Source organism: Bos grunniens, chromosome 5 (genome assembly GCF_055505025.1).
Source record: "Bos grunniens cultivar Pamir isolate PY7600 chromosome 5, Bosgru_T2T1.0, whole genome shotgun sequence".
NCBI classification, from domain to species: Eukaryota; Metazoa; Chordata; class Mammalia; order Artiodactyla; family Bovidae; genus Bos; species Bos grunniens.
Genome location: NC_141169.1, coordinates 7,816,007 through 7,836,254, shown reverse-complemented (window position 1 = coordinate 7,836,254; position 20,248 = coordinate 7,816,007). Strand labels below are relative to the sequence as shown.

The following is a 20,248-nucleotide window of genomic DNA, read 5'->3' as shown; positions in this document are numbered from 1 at the left end:
AATACAATCATTTCTCTCATTTTCCATGATTTTCCACATCTCAGACTCATTCACTACTGAAATAACTGTCAACTCAGAAAGAAAGACATGACGTGTTGGGATTTATCTCGAGTTTTTTGCACTGCACTGTGAAGATAAGGCCGAGCGTGTAAAAGACATAATTTTAAAAGTGACAAACCGAGATGGCATCCGTCTTGGATATGTCCATAAAAGTAAGTACCTCCACGTAAATGCAACAATACTGCTCATTCCTTTCTGCTTTAGAGAACAGAGAAACAAAGTAATTCCAACAGGTCACTGGACATTTATTGTATGCCACTGCCACAATTTCAAAATGTGTATCCTGCTACCTTTTTCAGCAGTACCTAGTAAATCACTGACTATGACAAACAGTTTTGTTTAATACACAAAATATTTGTAGAGCAAAAATGCAGTGTTCCAGGGCTGTCTGGTCAGCAAACTGCTACAATTAGACTGACAGTAAAATCATCCGAGCTGTGCTTTTGAGTTCAGGGTCACAAGTAATTACATAGAAGTGACATTTGTACCTATAGGGCTTACACTGTTCTGGGAGCTTTTGCAGAAATAATTCCACAAAGCAATACAATTAGTGGAAAGTAATATACCGACTTCACAGGCATCAATGAGCAAACAAGGTTCAGAAGGTAAAGTTTCCAAAAATAAAGACCTCATTAGAGGCATCCAGAAGTTTTGCAATGCCATCATAACTCTGCCATCTGGGACATTCCAGAAGTTGAATGCCAAGAGGAGGATCATGTGCCAATGTTAACTGGAAGTTCTACTGATAATAATCATAGGAATCAAAAAAGACAATGGAATTCCACCTACTCCTACACTAATCCAAGGTGATTTGAAATTCTTAGATGTATTCTCAGTTCCTGTAAGATCCACATTTCTGGCTTATCCATAATGAAGAGCACTTTAGTATAGGATTTGTAGACATGATAACTTTCTAACTTTCAAGTATGTTTTCCTCTGTTCAGAGTTAGTGAGATGATGAGGTATTATTTAAAAGAAGCCAAAGAATTCACACACACATACACACACACACACTTTTGAACTATTAGTTTTGAATAATAGTGTGTGTGTGTATGTATGTATTTGCTGCTGCTGCTGCTGCTAAGTCGCTTCAGTCGTGTCCAACTCTGTGCAACCCCATGGACTGCAGCCTACCAGGCTCCTCCATCCATGGGATTTTCCAGGCAAGAGTACTGGAGTGGGTTGCCATTGCCTTCTCCAATGTATGTGTATATATAAGTGTGTATATATACTTGAGAACTGAGCATTATGTTTATAAGACCAACTATCTTAAAGATGTAAAGAACAGTTTTTATCTTTGTATGAAGGTACATTCTTAATTAATGAGAAAGGACCAAGCATGTGCCAGGTATACAGTAAAGTGAAAGTGAAAGTCACTCAGTCGTATCTGACTCTTTTTGAACCCATACACTACACAGTCCATGGAATTCTCTAGGCCAGAATACTGGAGTGGGTAGCCTAGCCCTTCTCCAGCGGATCTTCCCAACCCAGGAATCAAACCAGGGTCTCCTGCATTACAGACAGATTCTTTACCAACTCAACTATCAGGGAAGTCCCGGGTATATAGTAAGTACTCCACAAATGATCTCTGATATTTACCTACTCATTGCAATAAAACAGACATACTCACAAACTCTCAGTACTCTAAAAGTTTCCACTTGGAAGCAGAGAATAAGTACAAATCCACACATTTTAAATTAAGAACAAAAGTTACTGAGCTATCTAAGGTAAGAAAAAAAGCTAGTGAGCTATTTATTCATAAAACAAGAAATTGGTTGTTCAAAGTTCAAAATAAGAATCTAGACTCAAGCTAGTTCAGTGCATCTTGCTTTGAATGTCTACCATGTGTCAAACTATGAAAAGTACAAATTTTTCAGTAATGCCAAAAAAAAGTTTCACCACTGGATTTTCAAGTTGTGAGTTAGAATTAATGAATTTTATTCCACATCTGTGAAACACTGCTCCTGTTTAATGAATTCATCTCAAAGGACTACAAACACTTAGTGTAATTACATGAATGATCTTATAATCTCTGCTGGCAATTGTGTGGTGTCAGAGCTGTGTCCAGAGCTTAATCTATGAAGATTTATGATGCAACATTTCATTTTTCTCCTTGATACAAACTCACAAAACTTGTTAGAATACGTATTCCTGCTGACATGTAACAGATTTCCATCTTATGTACTGATCAATCAACACCTGAGTTCCTGACTTATTCACGGCAAATGCCTGCACCAATTAGGCAGCCAATATCCTTAGAACCCTATTTTCCGTCTTGATACTGCTTAATGAAAATGTTCATTCCTCCCACATCTCCCTGCCAACTAGAAGGTAAGGCAATAAGGATTCTATTACAACACAACACCAAGCTGTTCTTTTATGTTGTTTTCCACAAAATCATGGATCCCCATAATTTGTCCAAATTCTAGTACTATTCTCTATGTGCTAAACGGTCCTCTGTGAATTGGCCTGGGAAACCAAGCATCACTACAGACTATTGTTTAAAGTTCCACTCAAGAAATTTTCAAATGACTTTTAAAATACATCCCATTGCCATTCATTCCATTCTTTAGTTTGCACTCCCTTCCGTGTTTGCAAAAATCTCTTTTATTCAGGAAATGAAAGAATAACACATGCAGCAGTACTTTGTTTGCCTGCGAGAAAATCAGGGCTGCTATCAAAAATCAGAACTCTGTAGCGCTAATTGCTTACCTAACCCACTTTCCATGTGTAGAGTCTTCTCTTGTGTTGTTGGAAGAGGGTGTTTGGTATGACCAGTGTGTTCTCTTGGCAAAACTCTATTAGCCTTTGACCTGCTCCGTTTTGTACTCCAAGGCCAAATTTGCCTGTTACTGTAGCTCTTGACTTCCTACTTTTACTTTCTAGTCCCCTATAATGAAGAGGACATCTGTTTTGGGTGTTAATTCTATAAGGTCTTGTAGGTCTTCATAGAACTGTTCAATTTTAGCTTCTTCTGCATTACTGGTCAGGGCACAGGCTTGGATTACTGTCAGTATCCAATTACTTGGAATATTGAATGGTTTGCCTTGGAAACGAACAGAGATCATTCTGTCGTTTTTGAGATTGCAACCAAGTACTGCAGTTTGAACTCTTTCGTTGACTATGATGGCTACTCCATTTCTTCTAAGGGAGTCTTGCCCACAGGAATAGATATAATGTGGAGGTAATGAAGATAATGGCGACCTCCTTCAAAAGGTCCCATGCATGCACTGCTGCACTCAGTACATCCAACCCTGAAGCAAGCCACTGCTGACCCACGCCTCCAGCGGAGACTCCTGGACACTCACAGGTAAGTCTGGGTCAGTCTCTTGTGGGGTCACTGCTCCTTTCTCTAGGGTCCTGGCATCCACAAGCTTTTGTTTGTGCCCTCCAAGAGTCTGTTTCCCCAGTCCTGTGTAGTTTGGGTGGTTCTATGGTGGGGTTAATGGTGACCTCCTCCAAGAGGGCTTATGCCGTATGCAGGTCTGCAGCACCCAGAGCCCCTGCAGCAGGCCACTGCTAACCCATACATCCACAGGGGACATTCAGACACAGTTCTGGCTCAGTCTCTGTGGGTTGGGTGTGAATTTTGTGCCCTTCCCACGTCTGAACAGCTCAGGCGACCAGGTGCTTGGTGAGCGCAGTGTCCCAGCTGCCCAGTTTCCTGGGTGCCCCGCGAGAGCACTGTCTCAGGTGGGCTGTCTGTCTCCACTGGGGAGCTGATCTCAGGCCGTGACCCTCCTGGTGGATGTCAACCATCCAGGATCCCAGGAAGACTTGGTTAGCAACTGGGAGCCTGCTCTCAGTTTGGTGGAGGAAGCCATCTCTGGGGCTAGAATTACAGTAGCCCCTTGCCTTCTGGCTCTGGCTGTTAAGCCTGTCTCTCTGCCTCTGGGAGCTGACTGTGACTCAGATCATCAATTTCTTATTGCCAAATTCAGACTTAAACTGAAGAAAGTAAGGAAAACCACTAGACCATTCAGGTATGACCTAAATGAAATCCCTTACGATTATACAGTAGAAGTGACAAATAGACTCAAGGGATTAGATCTGATAAAGTGTCTGAAGAACTATGGACAGAGGTTCGTGACACTGTACAGGAGGCAGTGATCAAGACCACCCCCAAGAAAATGAAATGCAAAAAGGCAAAATGGTTGTCTGACGAGGCCTTACAAATAGATAAGAAAAGAAGAGAAGCGAAAAGCAAGGGAGAAAAGGAAATGTATACCCATTTGAATGCAGAGTTCCAAAGAATAGCAAGGAGAGATAAGAAAGTCTTCATCAGCGATCAATGGAAAGAAATAGAGGAAAACAATAGAATGGGAAAAACTAGAGATCTCTTCAAGAAAATAAGAGATACCAAGGGACCATTTCATGCAAAGATGAGCACATTAAAGGACAGAAATGGGGTGGACCTAACAAAAGCAGAAGTTATTAAGAAGAGGTGGCAAGAATACACGGAAGAACTGTACAAAAAAGATTTCATGACCCAGATAAACATGACGGTGTGATCACTCCCCTAGAGCCAGACATCCTGGAATGTGAAGTCAAATGGGCCTTAGGAAGCATCACTATAAACAAAGCTAGTGGAGGTGATGGAATTCCAGTTGAGCTATTTCAAATCCTGAAAGATGATGCTGTGAAAGTGCTGCACTCAATATGCCAGCAAACTTGGAAAACTCAGCAGTGGCCACAGGACTGGAAAAGGTCAGTTTTCATTCCAATCCTAAAGAAAGGCAATGCCAAAGAATGTTCAAACTACCGCACAATTGCACTCATCTCACACACTAGCAAAATAATGCTCAAAATTCTCCAAGCCAGGCTTCAGGTGCACATGAACTGTGAACTTCCAGAGGTTCGAGCTGGATTTAGAAAAGGCAGAGGCACCAGAGTTCAAATTGCCAACATCCACTTGATCGTCCAAAAAGCAAGCGAGTTCCAGAGAAACCTCCACTTTTGCTTTATTGACTACGCCAAAGCCTTTCATTGTGTGGATCACAACACACTATGGAAAATTCTAAAAGAGATGGGAATACTAGACCACCTGACCTGCCTCCTGAGAAATCTGTGTGCATGTCAAGAAGCAACATTTTGAACTGCACATGGAACAACAGACTGTTTCCAAATTGGGAAAGGAGTACGTCAAGGCTGTATATTGTCACCCTGCTTATTTAACTTATATGCAGAGTACATCATGTGAAATACCGGGCTGGATGAAGCACAAGCTGGAATCAAGATTGCTGGGAGAACTATCAATAACCTCAGTTACACAGATGACACCACCCTTATGGCAGAAAGTGAAGACCTAAAGAGCTTCTTGAGGAAAGTGAAAGAGGAAAAGGAAAAAGATGGCTTAATACTCAACATTCAGAAAACTAAGAGAGATCATGGGATCTGGTCCCATCACTTCATGGCAAATAGATGGGGAAACAAAGGAAACAGTGAGAGGCTTTATTTGGGGGGGTTCCAAAATCACTGCAGATGGTGACTGCAGCCATGAAATTAAAAGACACTTGCTCCTTGGAAGAATAGCTATGACCAACCTAGACAGCATATTAAAAAGCAGATGCATTACATTACCAACAAATGTCCATCTAGTCAAAGCTATGGTTTTTCCAGTAGTGGATGTGAGAGTTGGACTGTAAAGAAAGCTGAGCACCAAAGAATTGATGCTTTTGAACTGTGGTGTTGGAGAAGACTCTTGAGAGTCCCTTGGACTACAAGGAGATCCAACCAGTCCATCCTAAAAGAAATCAGTCCTGAATATTTATTGGAAGGACTGATGCTAAAGCTGAAACTCCAATCCTTTGGCCACCTTATGCAAAGAACCGACCCACTGAAAAAGACCTTGATGCTGGGAAAGATTGAAGGCGGGAGGAGAAGGGGAAGACAGAGGATGAGATGGTTGGATGGCATCACTGACAAATCAGCATGAGTTTGAGCAAGCTCCAGGAGCTGGTGATGGTCAGGGAAGCCTGGCATGCTGCAGTCCACAGAATTGCAGAGTTGTACATGACTGAGTGACTGAACTGAACTGAACTCATTTTCCTCTAGTCAGATGAAAAATAATTCAAAACCTAAAAGATGAGACTTACGTTTTATCCGGGCAGACAACACTGAAGGCTTAAGCCCAGGACACACCCTCTCACATAGCTCTGAGTGACTGCTCCAAAGAGCTACCAGAGAAGTCAGAATATGAAGGAGTTTTTGCAACAAAGACCAGGTAGTCAGATATTGGAAAATTATCATTAATTAAAGAAAACTAAATACTGAAGTTAAGGAATTTAGTGCTTTTCTATATATGGGAAGAGGCAAGAGTCTTGGCTCACTGGAATCATTCCTTTGATATGCACCTCAGCTATCTGGGGCCAGTATCCTGTGCTTTTTCATCCTGAGTCTCCTCAGGGTACACACCATCAGGGCTTGCTGTAGTGGCCGATGGTTTGACAGCTGCAACATCCTTTGTCTATTGACATGGCCGGCAGTAGTTGTCATTCACATTCCTCACTGGTCCGATACAGTAGGTAAAATTTTATCATCAGTGTGAAGAACATTTTTAGAAATGTGGATAGAGGAAACAGATTAAATGGTTCCTTTGTAGTTAAGAAATTGAAGAGCATGCTTTAGATAGAAACTTACCTTGCCAACTTGTTCAGATCAACACCCTTACTGCTAAACAGCAAGGAAAAAAAAAAAAAATGCTGACCATTTAAAACACAAACAGCATTCTTGGTAACACACTTATTTGTGCAGAAATTTATATCCACAATGAATTGAAAACAGATTCCAGCCATTCTGAACTTTACAATACTTAGTGTTTTCCAAGACTTACTTATACTGAAGGTAGACTCCATGAAGGACCCAAACTGGGCATAAATAATCCATCCGTTTCTGCCCAAACTGCTGCAAAAAGGATCCCTGTAGCCCCCATTCTAGTGGCAATGGTCACAAAATTAGAACAAATTAATAAGCTATTGACTCTTCTTGGCTTCTTCTAAATTTCTTACCTCTAAAACTGTGAAAGAGCTAGTTGCATTCTGGGAGTACAAAGTGAGTGGTAAATAATTTCCGAGACAGATGTAAAAACAAACCTTAATCGGGTCCCTGAGATCCAGCTCTAACTAAAAATCTTTCTGATTTCTCACTATTCCTTGCTTTTGTGCCTTAGCCCCTGGGTGCCCACAAGCCTCTCTGTACTAATGGATTCAATGAAAGGCACCACAAAAGAGAATGCATTTCATTAAGAGTAGGCTTCCTCTCCCGGGGACCATCCCTGACCCTTCCGCTAAGTGCTCTTTAGATGGCTCTCACAACAGTACAACAGTTTAGCAGGTAAGAGTTTCTCAAAAGGTAGAAAAATGAGGTTGAAATGCAACCCTCAGTATTCAATTCCCAGCTTCCCTCTCAGAAGCTCTCTAAGCCCACTTAAAAATATATATATATCAGCACAGTTCTTTCTTGATATTTTCCATTAGTTGCTTGGACATCACACATGAAGAGGCAAACCATAGCTCACAGTTGGCTCATGACTCTCTTTCTTGGCTAGGTGGAAATCTAAGAGGTTGATGTGCCCCGAGGACATGAAATCAGAGAATTTCAAATGCCACCCAAGCCTTCCAGCAGCAATAGCAGCAAGGTAGTTGTTCTCTTTTAGGAGAACTCTGTCTTGCTCCTTGGAGAAGGAAGTGGCAACCCACTCCAGTGTTCTTGCCTGGAGAATCCCAGGGACGGGGGAGCCTGGTGGGCTGCCGTCTATGGGGTCGCACAGAGTCGGACACAAATGAAGCGACTTAGCAGCAGCAGCAGCTGTCTTGCTCCATTACTCCAGAGATGCCCGACTCACACTTCATCTGGATCTCAGAAAACTGTTCATGAGCAGTCAGACCAGCATGTTACTATTAACAGAATCAAGTCAAGGGTGAGCAAACACAGTAGAATCCTTTACAAACCCACTGGATGGATGAATTCAGAAGCCTTTAGAAACTAAACCACTAACTGATGATGAAATCCAGGCCCAGAGCAACACTTGGCTACATGGCAGGATTAATTTTCATGAAATAGCATGTTATTTCTCAGAGCATATCCATTTTCAACTTACAGTCTTCTGTGTAAGCAAAAAAAAAAAGTGACCAAGCAAAAGGAAATGTATCTGTATTACCTTTTTCTGATCTTCTAGCTTGTGACTCACTGGATTCTTCCCATGTCTGCTCATCTCTGAAGATAAATCCATCACATTAGGTTCTTGCCCTTAACAATAGAATATCTTCAAAAAAGCAGCAAGCTAATCCAAGATGCAATCACTAGGAAAACACTTCCCATCACGCACCATCTCTGAATTTCATCAGCTCCAAGGAATGATTAAAAAATCCATTGATTGAATGGAAAAAGTGGATTTTGTAACTGACTTCCGGGACTTTCCAAATCAACATATCGTTTTTAAATGCAGACTTCTCAAAAGCAAAATATTCATCCAGGAACTTTAACTGCAACTGCTATCTTTTTCTTTCTTCACAGTTTTCCATTTTAACCAATAATTACAGTTCCTGTAAGCCTATAATAATAAAAAAAAAAGCACACAGTTAATTCTACTAGCCCACCATTTATAGTACAATTAATGAAAAATTTTTATCTGAAATGTCAAATGTAGAAAAAAAACTGTAGGCATGGATTATATTTCACATAACAGGAATGGAAATAAACGGCATTATTCTTTAACCCTAGGGCCTTTAAAATACCAATTATAATATCTGCACCAAAATAGAATATTAAAACCAGGGATTGACAGTATACTGAAGCAAAAAAAATCAATCAAGAAAACACACACATTCACCAAATGTGTATATGCTCTATGGTCCCACTCATTAATGTCAGCATTCATAGAGCTACAATTTAGAAAAGAGCCTGATAGCATACAAGACTGACACTTTTCATAAACAACTTTATTTAAACTTCCAAATGAATCTATAAAATAGATATTATTATTCCATTTTACAATGAGGAGATTGAGAGGGTAAGTAAATTTTGTAAGTCTAGTTAAATAAGTGTAACAGGACTAGAATTTCAATTCAGATAACTTTGAATCCAAAACCCATTGTTTGTCCCAGACACAGTGGTCTCAATTCACAGTATGCATTTTATTGTCCACGAGGAAACCACAAATGAGTTCACTAAGTGCCTTGTTAGACGATGAACACACAAGGCACTCTCCTTATAATCCAGCGGTTTCCAAACCCAGCCAGAAGAGCGAATCAACTGGTAATAATCTTAATCACATGGATTCCTGGGGTCCACCCCACCCTGCCAATTCAGGAGCTACAGGGTAGTGCTCACAAACACTCTGGCTTTTCTCGTTTTTCCATCTTTTCTAAACCCTTCTGATGCAAGAAAACCACTGAGGAGTTGAAACCTCCCTCTAATGCAGAGCACTTTCCAAACTTTTTTCTGCATTTTGGAATTATTTGGGAAGCTTCAGAAACAACTGATTCTTGTGTCTCATCCCCAGAGACTGTGATTTAAGTAGTCTGAGATATGGCCTGAGTCTTGGAACCACTGCTCTAATATATAAATTCCATTTACATAATTGACCAGCCACTGCAAGAATACATCGAACAGGAGGAAACTTAGTGTCTCAGGAGGCAGCTCTTTCCAGATTGGGATAGTTCCAGGCTTTAGATTGTTCTTCCTAATTTGGAAATGAAGTCTGCATTCCTGAATGTGTCTGTACATTGTAATTATTCATATCCTTGTAGTGCTCAATGTACACAAAATCTTTTAAATTTCCCTTTTCATCTGACAGTTCTTCAAGTATCACTTTAGCAGGGTTAACTATGCCTTGTGCCTGCAACCGTTCCTCACCGCCCTGGTTATTTACTTAAAAGGCTTTACTTTTGACATGACCCATAAACTGTTCTATCCAGAAACGAGCACAAGAGTCGAACATGGTATGTTCCCTTTAAGAACTCACCTCCAGGTACCACTAAACATGCCAAGCCAAGCATAAAATATATGATAAAGTAGACAGATAATGTTTGAAAAATCAGCTCCTGGACTGTTTCCTGACTAGTCATGCTTTGGCCAACCCTTGCTTGTTCTACAACTCCTCTGCTCTGCAGCATAGGTATTTTTACTATATACAATGTACAAAGTTTCTGTCCTACGTGAAGGTTACCAGCAAAGGAAACTACACAGGCAAAGACTTGGACATGGGAGAAAATGTAGCCTATCTGAGAAATTCAAAGAAATTCAATGAGAAGCCACGACATTTTTAAATAAAGAATGTAACAAAAAAGAATATATATTTTTTTTAATTTTAAAAGTCCATCTAACTAAAGTATGGAAAATAGGTGGGAAAGGACAAAACTTGCGGCAGAGAAACTTTATAGGGATCGTTAGAACAATCAAAGAGACAACAGCACTCTGAACAAGTGTAGGAGCTGACAGATGGGAAAAAATGACAAGACTGAGTGCTACGGTGCACAGGTGGAGTCGAGGGAACTGGTAACTGCTTGGACACGAGAATGCATGTGTGAACATCCGTGAGCATCATCCGTGTGTGAACATCATCCTGAGAACAGATGATGATATCACTATCTAAGATAGCAAATCCCATAAGAGAAGCACTTTAGATACAGGGAAGATCACATAATTTGTAAAGCAAACCAAAGATGCTTATTGAAATCCAGAAAATGACAAGCCAATCTCATTGGCAGACATAGAAGCAAAAGTCCTAAAGGAACACGAGCAAGCTGAATCCAGTAAAGTATAAAATGAATCATATATCAATTTCAAGTTGGTATCACCCTGTGAATACAAGACTGGTTTGAGATTTAAAAATCCATCAGTATAATTCACCATATCAACAAGGAAGAAAAATGATGTGCTCATTTCTATTGGTACAGAAATATAATTTGACATAGTTAACATTGATTCATGATCAAAAAAAGCAAAAATATCTGGGCAAATGAGGACCAAAAAGGGATTTTCACAATCACCCTTTATCTGATAAAGTGTATTCATAAAATGTCTATAGCAAACACATACTTTATGGATGAAAAGCTAAAGATTTTCCATTTGCTCAGGAATAGCACATAATGCCTGCTAATGTTATGTCTACTAAATATTGTACCTAAAGTCCTAGTCATGCATTGAGAAAGGAAAATATGAGACAGGCAGAGAGACAGAGGGAAGGAGAGGGAGGAAGGAGACAGAGGCAGGCGAGTGGTATAAAGCATCAAAAAGAAGAAAATATTATTTGCAAATGTCATGATGATGCACGCAGACAACACTAAAAAATCAAGAGATAAATTACTAGAATTAATGTGTTTAGCAATTTTCCTGGATAAAAATATATAACATTCCTTTATATTCTTTATAACAGCAACAAATACTCAGAAAATGAAGCTCTAAAAATATACTATTTAATGGTGTCACAAAAATAACAAATATCTTGGAATGCATCTCATAAAAGATGATAAAAACGTTATGAGAGGGCAATAAAACACCATCAAAAATAAATATCTAAATGAAAGAAGCCTATGCCATATTAATAAATTAAGATTCAGTACTCTAGAAATGCCAGCTCATGCCTAGATTCAGTGCATTACTAATCAAAATCCCATTTTCTTTTTATAACTTTAAAAGATGTTTGTAAAATATATATGCAAATGTAAAAGATCATGAAAATCCAAGACACTCATGAAGAACAAGTTGCAACTATTTGTTTTACCAGATGTGGCGACCTATTATCAACCAACAGTAAATAAAAAACTATTTCACTGGTACAAAGGTAGACGAGTTCAACAATGGAATGCAAAAATCCAAAGGACTCATAACACATGCAGTTCACAAAGGTGGAACTGCAAAGCCCTGGGGAAAAAGCCTTCAATGAACAGTTCTGGGTCAACTGGATATTTATAAGGAAAACAATAAAACTTGACCTCAACTTCACACCAGTAATCAGTTTCAGGTGGACTGTACACAAAACAATAAGGCTTATGGGAAAACACCTTCATGATCTGAGGGAAGGGAAATATTTACATAAAATATATATACAAATAAGATTATACTAAAATCAAGAATTTTATTCATTAGATTGTTGTTGCTGTTGTTCAGTCACCCAGTTGTGTCTGACTCTTTGCAACCCAATGGACTACAACACGCCAGCCCTCCCTGTCCCTCACCATCTCCCAGAGTATGCCCAAGTTCATGTTCATTGCATTGGTGATGCCATCTAGCCATCTCATACTCTGACACTCTCTTCTCCTTCTGCCCTCAATCTTTCCCAGAATCAGGGACTTTTCCAATGAGTCATCTGTGCACATGAGATGACCAAAATCATCAGATTGTACAAAGAAGAAAATATAAATGCAACCCATAGAGTAGGAAAATGTAGTTAAACATAAAATTACATGTAAAAACATCCAAAAATCAAGCAAAGACAGGTAACAATAAAAAAATATTTTAACAGCACTCCAAAAATAATAATAGAGATGAAGAACAGATTAGTGGTTACTATGGGTTGCACATGGACAGAGAAGGTCAGGTTGCCAAAGCATGATACAAAGAAGTCTTGCAGTAAGGAACTAATGTTGAGTCTTGAATGTAGAGGTGGTTGTTTGAAATTATACATGTGAAAAACTCCATGAAACAACACATATACATACACACATACATAAATGCATATAAGTCTGGTGAAATATGAATCGATTCTGGTATCTCTGATGCCAATTTCAGGCTTTGACATTGTGCTACAGTTATGCAAGATGTTACCACTGGAGAAAAAGAGGTGGTAACTGGTTCAACCACTTCCTGCAAAGCTGAAATTATTTTTTTTTAATTTTATAAAAAAAAGAGGATATACAAATGGTCAATAACCAATCTGTACAGTCCTTCTGATGTCTAATATGCTTCATATGAGACTTTGACTATGTCATAAATTGACTACGTCATAATTGACTACATGACTATGCCAAAGTCTTAGACTGTGTGGATCACAACAAACTGGAAAATTCTTCAAGAGATGGGAATACCAGACAACCTGACCTGCCTCCTGAGAAATCTGTATGCAGGTCAAGAAGCAACAGTTAGAACTTCACAATGGAACAACAGACTGGTTCCAAATTGGGAAAGGAGTCCATCAAGGCTGTATATTGTCACCCTGCTTATTTAACTTATATGCAGAGTACATCATGTGAAATACCGGGCTGGATGAAGCACAAGCTGGAATCAAGATTGCTGGGAGAACTATCAATAACCTCAGTTACACAGATGACACCACCCTTATGGCAGAAAGTGAAGAAGACCTAAAGAGCTTCTTGAGGAAAGTGAAAGAGGAAAAGGAAAAAGATGGCTTAATACTCAACATTCAGAAAACTAAGATCATGGCATCTGGTCCCATCACTTCATGGCAAATAGATGGGGAAACAAAGGAAACAGTGAGAGACTTTATTTGGCGGGGGGGGGGGGGGGGGGGGGTTCCAAAATGACTGCAGATGGTGACTACAGCCACGAAATTAAAAGACACTTGATCTGTGGAAGAAAAGCTATGACCAACCTAAGCAGCATATTAGAAAGCAGAGATATTACTTTGCTGACAAAGGCCCGTCTAGATAAAGCTATGGTTTTTCCAGTAGTCACATACAGATGTGAGAGTTGGACCATAAAGAAGGCTGAGTGCTGAAGAACTGATGCTTTTGAACTGTGGTGTTGGAGAAGACTCTTGAGAGTCCCTTGGACTGCAAGGAGATCCAACCAGTCAGTCCTAAAGGAAATCAACCTTGAATATTCAATGGAAAGACTGATGCTGAAGCTGATACTCCAATACTTTGGCCACCTGATGCAAAGAGCTAACTCACTGGAAATAAGACCCTGATGCTTGGAAAGACTGAAGGCAAAAGTAGAAGAAGGCACCAAAGAATGAGATGGTTAGATAGCATCACTGACTCAAAGGACATGGATCTGAGCAAACTCTGTGAGTCGGGAAAGCCTGGCATGCTGCAGTCTATGTAGTCACAAAGAGTCAGACACGACTTAGCAAGTGAACAAATTTATATGAGTATAAAATAGAATTTCCAAAGTACCATTAATGCTCTAAATTATTTAAATTTACCAATGTTATCTAATTTACTTTTCATTACAGTGTTAAAAGACATTTAAAACACACAGCACTGAGTGCTTAATATGTACTCACCACCATGCAGGACAAAGGAGTCAAATTTCAAATCTAGTCCTTGTCTTTACAGAATTTACAGTCCAGTGAGGAGTCAGATTTAACTAAAACCAAGAAGCACCAGAAAACTCTTCAGTTTTGTCTAACATCAAAACCTTGGAATACCTATGAGAAGTTTACACCAATGATAAAAGGGAATTTCACGTGAATGGGATGAAATGAATATTAAATATATTCCCTGGTGATTCAGACAATAAAGAATCTGCCTGCAATGTGGGAGACCCAGATTAGATCCCTGGGTTGGGAATATTCCCTGGAGAAGGGAATGGAAAGCCACTCCAGTTTTCTTGCCTGGAGAATTCCATGGACAGAGGAGCCTGGCAGGCTAGAGTCTATGGGGTCACAAAGGGTCGGACACAACTAAGTAACTAACACTCAGTTCATTTTAAATGCATAAAGAATCTAACACAACTTATGCTTACTTTCATGGAATAAAAAGCATTTACAATAAAACTAACTGGCTCAAAAAGAATAGGTTATGTATATTGAAAAAATTCTCATAGGTTATTCTCTCATTACGGAGGTAATCCCAAGTATGTCATATCGATTCTCTGCTTCTCTTACTCAATATAATTTAGTGGTCGGGTATGGGAGTAAAATTCACTTTATGCATAAATATAAATAATTTCATTTTTATATAGCTTAAGAGGTTTCCATCTTGCTCAAACTTATCTAAAAGTCCCTCACACAAATGCAGGATGAAAAAGATGAAGACGAAGAGATTTTTGAAAGGATTTTTGGGTGATTGGGATATGTGCCACTTCCTGACCTAGCCTTCTCTCAGGGATTTTAAGGGGATCATCAGAGAGCTTCCCTGCATTTGTAGGTCCCCTGCAAGTAAGAAAACCCAGAAGCTCAGAACCTAAGTGTTGTAAGGTGGCCTGTGGCAGCAGGAGAGGGCAAGGCATCTGAGGAATAAATTGTAGTCTTCTCTGACTGTAGATCAGAGATGCATCTGTCTTGGAACAAGAACAGGAATTTGTGGTAGCAATGTTTGCCTGAATCCATATAAAATAGGAAAGGGATCCTGCTCAAAAAAGCAATTTGCCAGGATGGGTAAGGGACTCCTGCAGGAGGCGGCTATAGGGACTGCAGAAAAGAGAAGCCCAGGTAATCTGAAATGTTCATCTCAAGGACAGGTCATTTTCCAGATCAAAGGAGGTGAGATCAGAGGGACCCAACAGGGAAGTCCTCAAGCATCTCACATAAATAACCAAGAGTTAGTTTTCATATCCTCCAGTCCTACAGAGAATTAGGCCATTAGGTCACCAAGCCAATACTGGCCATTAAGCCAGGAGCAACCAATAAGAAATGTTCTACCACTATACCTCCTCTCTCTTCCTCACCTCCCTTACAAAGATCCTAGTGAATGCATGTGGAGGTGAAAAAAGAAGGTTCTTTCCACATGGCTGAAGTGTGGTTAAGGAGGGGAACTGGAACCCAGTCTTGGTTTGGTGGAACAGGAAGAGCTTTGAGTAATGATGTGTTTATAAATGTATTGAAATAAATACTCTAAATTTTAAAATTGAAACTTGTTTTGTGACCTAAGTGATCATAAAGATTATATTATTTAAAGGTGAACAAACACATGAAATAAGACAAGTTTCTATCCAGGGACAGAGAAATAATTCTACTCAGAAGTGTGAAGTCCAGGTTCGATGCACGATACTGGATGCTTGGGGCTGGTGCACTGGGACGACCCAGAGGAATGGTATGGGGAGGAAGGAGGGAGGAGGGTTCAGGATGGGGAACACATGTATACCTGTGGCGGATCCATTTTGATATTTGGCAAAACTAATACAATATTGTAAAGTTTAAAAATAAAATAAAATAAAAAAAGAAAGTGTGAAGAAAAAGGAGAGACATTTGGAATAGAGATTTGGATTTAAGAGTCGTCAGTCTAAAGAGATAACTCATAGAACTTACATAAATTGAGAAAAGCACCAAAGGCATACCTCCAGGGAAGATCAAAATTGTCTTAGGTTCTACTGCCAAAATTATCTCGAAAAATGCAAACATAATCATGACACTTAATTAAAATTCTTCAGCAGTTCCCTAACCCCTAAAGCCAAAAGGAAAATCAAAATCAAAATTCCTTAGCATGTCATTCAACATTCTACCCTATTCATGATCCCTTCTCAACTTTCCAGCTTCATATAGTACTGCTTCTGAGCTTATATTTTTATAAGAAATACAGAGTTCCTGAGTACAATGCCTCATTCTACAGCTTGAGCTTTAACATATCCCCTAAGTGCCACACATCTACTTGACAAACTCCTACTTATCGTTAAAATGTCTCCTCAAATCCATCTCCTCTCCAAAGTCTCTACTTTCTTTATGCCCCCAACCCTGCTCCAAGCACACTGACCCCTTCTTTCCTAAGAGTGTACTGGCATTCATAGACTTCCCCCATACCATCACACTTATCTAGCTACTCAGCACCCACTGGACTGTCAGCCCTATATACTTTCTCAGATTCCCCCAAGGCCTGACACAATGCCTTCAGGCTGGTAGCCATTCATAAAGGGATTCATATGATTGTGAAGCAAGCATGTGAAATGCATGCATGCTTACATACATACATGCTCCAACCAATACAGTTGATCTTGACCAAAGGAGGTTTCAGGATCACCAACCATCACACAGTTGAAAATCCACTTTACAGTCAGCCCTCTGCATCCATGGCTTCAACCATCCACAGATCATACAAAACTGGAGTAGCTACTTGTTGAAAAACATTGCATATAAGTGGACCTGTGCAATTCAAACCTTTGTTGTTCAAGAGTCAACTGTAATTTCCTAAGAACCTAAAAAGGTTATATCAAAACTGTATTTTATCAAAAACATATAGTTGAGCCCTTTCTGATTTCAGCCATTCTCTTTTTAATTAAGGCATCGCACACATACAAAGTACAAAAATCTTAAAGGTATAGTTAATTCACTTAGTTAACCACTACCCATATGAAAATACAAAATGTTTCCAAAACTCCTTGAGACTTACTACTTTCCCCTCTCCCACAGCAGTGAGAGTGCATGTGTAAGTGCTCAGCTGTGTCCTACTCTGCAACTCCATGGGCTGCAGCCCACCAGGCTCCTCTGCCCATGGGGTTTTCCAGGTAAGAATACTGGCTTGGGTTGCTGTTTCCTCCTCCAGGGAATCTTCCAGACCCAGGGATCAAACCCGAGTCTCCTGTGTCTCTTGCACTGGCAGGTGGATTCTTTACCACTAAGCCACGTGGAAAAGCCCAAAGTGAAGCTGTGTTCACTCGGTTGGTAACCACTCTTCTGCTTTATCACCTCAGATTTGTTTTTTCTATTCTTAAAACTTCGCATTAAGTGGAATCACATAGTATCTCCCTTCTATTTGTTTTCTGCAGCATTCATCTGCATCATTTTTTTGCAGCAGTAGTTCATTACTTTCTTTTGCTCTATAGAGGGGGGACTATGCTTATGCATCCCAATTCATGTACTTGCCCAAAAGAAAGCCTAAATTCATCTGAGATTTTTAACCATCCAGAACTCAATATCCTAATACAGGCTTTCCGGATGCCTTGTGTTTACAAATGAAGAAATAAAGAGGCTCACTTTATTTCACATATTTCCCCCAGGCTCTATGACCTCTATTCAAGGCAAAGAGAATGCAGAAAGAATCAACAGTCTCTGTGTCCATACTGCTGACTGAGTAATAAAACCAGATCCAGAAATCATTAAGAAATGACTGGAAGTTTCTTTTGGAATTTAAACCATTAATCTGAGGTGAAACAGCCATTGTTTACGCTTTGAATTCTGGTAATGAATTGTTAAATACAGTTGCCCTTTGAACAAAGTGGGGGTTTAAGGGAGCCCACGCCTCTGCATAGTAGAAAATCTGAGGATAGCTTCACAGGCCGCCCTCCATAGCCATGGGGCTGCATCCAGACTCAACCAACCTTGGATACTGTACTAACACCACTGTGTATTTAGTAAAATAAGTCCACAGTAAGTGGACATTCACAGTTCACACCCATGTTGCTCAAGGGCCAACTGTCATCTCTACGTAGCTCAGTCAGTATTTCTGAAGCACAAAAGAGCCAAGCCCAACTGGAAAGGGCTAAGAAGTTGCTTCAGTAGAAAATGGCTTTTAGCCAGAAGCTCCACTCATCCTCCCGTCAGTGGGTCCCAGACCCATGACTCCAGTGTTCCCTGTAATAAAGGACTCGACCACTGTACAACTATTAGAAAACTACTGGAATAGCATGACTATTCCAGTAAATAAATAAAAGGAAATTACTATTCCAGCAAATAAAAGGAAAAAAGTCTACAACTATTTTTGATAAATATGAATACCCATTCATGATTTAAATATAAAAAGAAAAATTTAAATAACAGAAATAAGAATAGAAAGAAGTCAAAAGCTACAGTAGAGAAGACCATATTAATGGTGAACATATAGAATATGATACCAGCAGAAGGGGCTGACAGAGAATGAAATGGTTGGACGGCATTAATGACTCAATGGACATGAGCTTGAGCAAACTCTGGGAGATAGCAAAGGATAGGGAAGCTTGGCATGCTGCAGTCCCACGGGGTCTCAAAGAGTTGGACATGACTTAGTGACTGAACAATATATACAACTAAAACAATGTAAATCATTACTAAGCATCATTTATAAATATATATAAAGTTTAAAATCATGCATGAAATGATAAGTCTCCAAAGGCAGGAATAAGATAAAAATGTCTGTCATCCATTCAATAAACCTTTATACCACAGGCACTTATCACCATGTTGAGACAAAAAATTAAAACAAAGTAATAAGAATAGAAAAGGTAGGAAAAATATCAGCATATAATATTACCAATTATATGGAGAGTTTGAGAAAATTTATCTTGAAATGATTTAGAAGAAATAAAGCTATAATTTACAATACACCAGGAAAATATATACCTTTGTATCAGGAACAACAATAAAAACAGTGAAAGAAAATATAATATCAAAACCAATTCCATTAATAAGAGACACATAGAACACAATATCCTAGAGATACAACTAGAAAAAAGTTTTTTTATAGAATGGTCTCATTTTAAATTGAAATGCATAAAGATTTTCTACATAAATAGAGAGATAACAGGTTCATGAGTAGGAGGCATGAATAGCATAGAGATGTTTTATTTATTATTAATGATTAATATTTTATTAATTAATATTAATTAATGATTAATCATTAATAATAAACTCTGTTAATTACAGTTTTATTCTAATTATTCTGTAAGTTCAATTCAGTGCCAATCAAAATTTCAATGTATAACTTTTATGTATTAATAACTTAAAAGGATTATTAAATTCATATATAAGAAAGGAATGGGCTTCCCTGGTGGCTCAGTGGTAAAGACCATGCCTGCCAATGCCAAGAAACACAGCTTCCACCCCTGATCCAGAAAGATCCCACATGCCACAAAGCAACTATACCCATGTGTCTTAACTACTGATCCTGTGCTACAAGCCCAGAAGCTGTGACTCCGGAGCCTATGCAGCTACTGAAGCCTGCACATCCTCAACCCCGGGCTCCGCAATAAGAGAAACCATGGCAGTGAGAAGCCCTTCCACCACAACCAGAGAGGAGCTCCCGCTCACCACAGCTAGAGAAAAACCCGCGGCGCAAGGAAGACCTGGGGTGGTCAAAGAAAATAAAAGGAGTAAAGCGTAAGGCTAGCCAAGACAATTTTGAAAAATGCACACTTTCATAAATATCAAGATTTATCTAAAACAAAGATATTTAGGTCATAGAGGTACTGGACAAAGGAAAAGATAAATAAATATCAGAATAAAATATATAGCTCAGAAATAGAAATACCACATAAAGATTATTTAATATGCAATCCAATGTGGAAAAAAATGACAATTTTAAAAGCTGAGTTTTGCATAACTGGCTTTTCACCTAGAGAAAATAAGACTAATATAAAAAGATTTTTTGACACAATA

General features: G+C 39.2%; 1 protein-coding gene and 1 long non-coding RNA gene across 2 annotated transcripts in view; both read right to left on the bottom strand.

The window, feature by feature from the left end:
* NAV3 (neuron navigator 3) overlaps positions 1 to 20,248 on the bottom strand; it is a 902,555-nt gene that overhangs the window by 614,254 nt on the left and 268,053 nt on the right. Inside the window, exon 2 of the mRNA XM_086398822.1 lies at positions 8,219 to 8,611. Coding sequence (XP_086254948.1) covers positions 8,219 to 8,290 — 72 coding nt within the window. The 5' untranslated portion in view covers positions 8,291 to 8,611. The remainder of the gene's footprint in view (positions 1 to 8,218; positions 8,612 to 20,248) is intronic.
* On the bottom strand, positions 14,248 to 18,603 carry LOC147371296 (uncharacterized). Its single transcript, XR_015164764.1, has 3 exons — positions 16,870 to 18,603; positions 16,243 to 16,349; positions 14,248 to 14,331 (listed from the first exon to the last, which is right to left on the bottom strand). It is a non-coding gene; the product is annotated as an uncharacterized LOC147371296 (long non-coding RNA).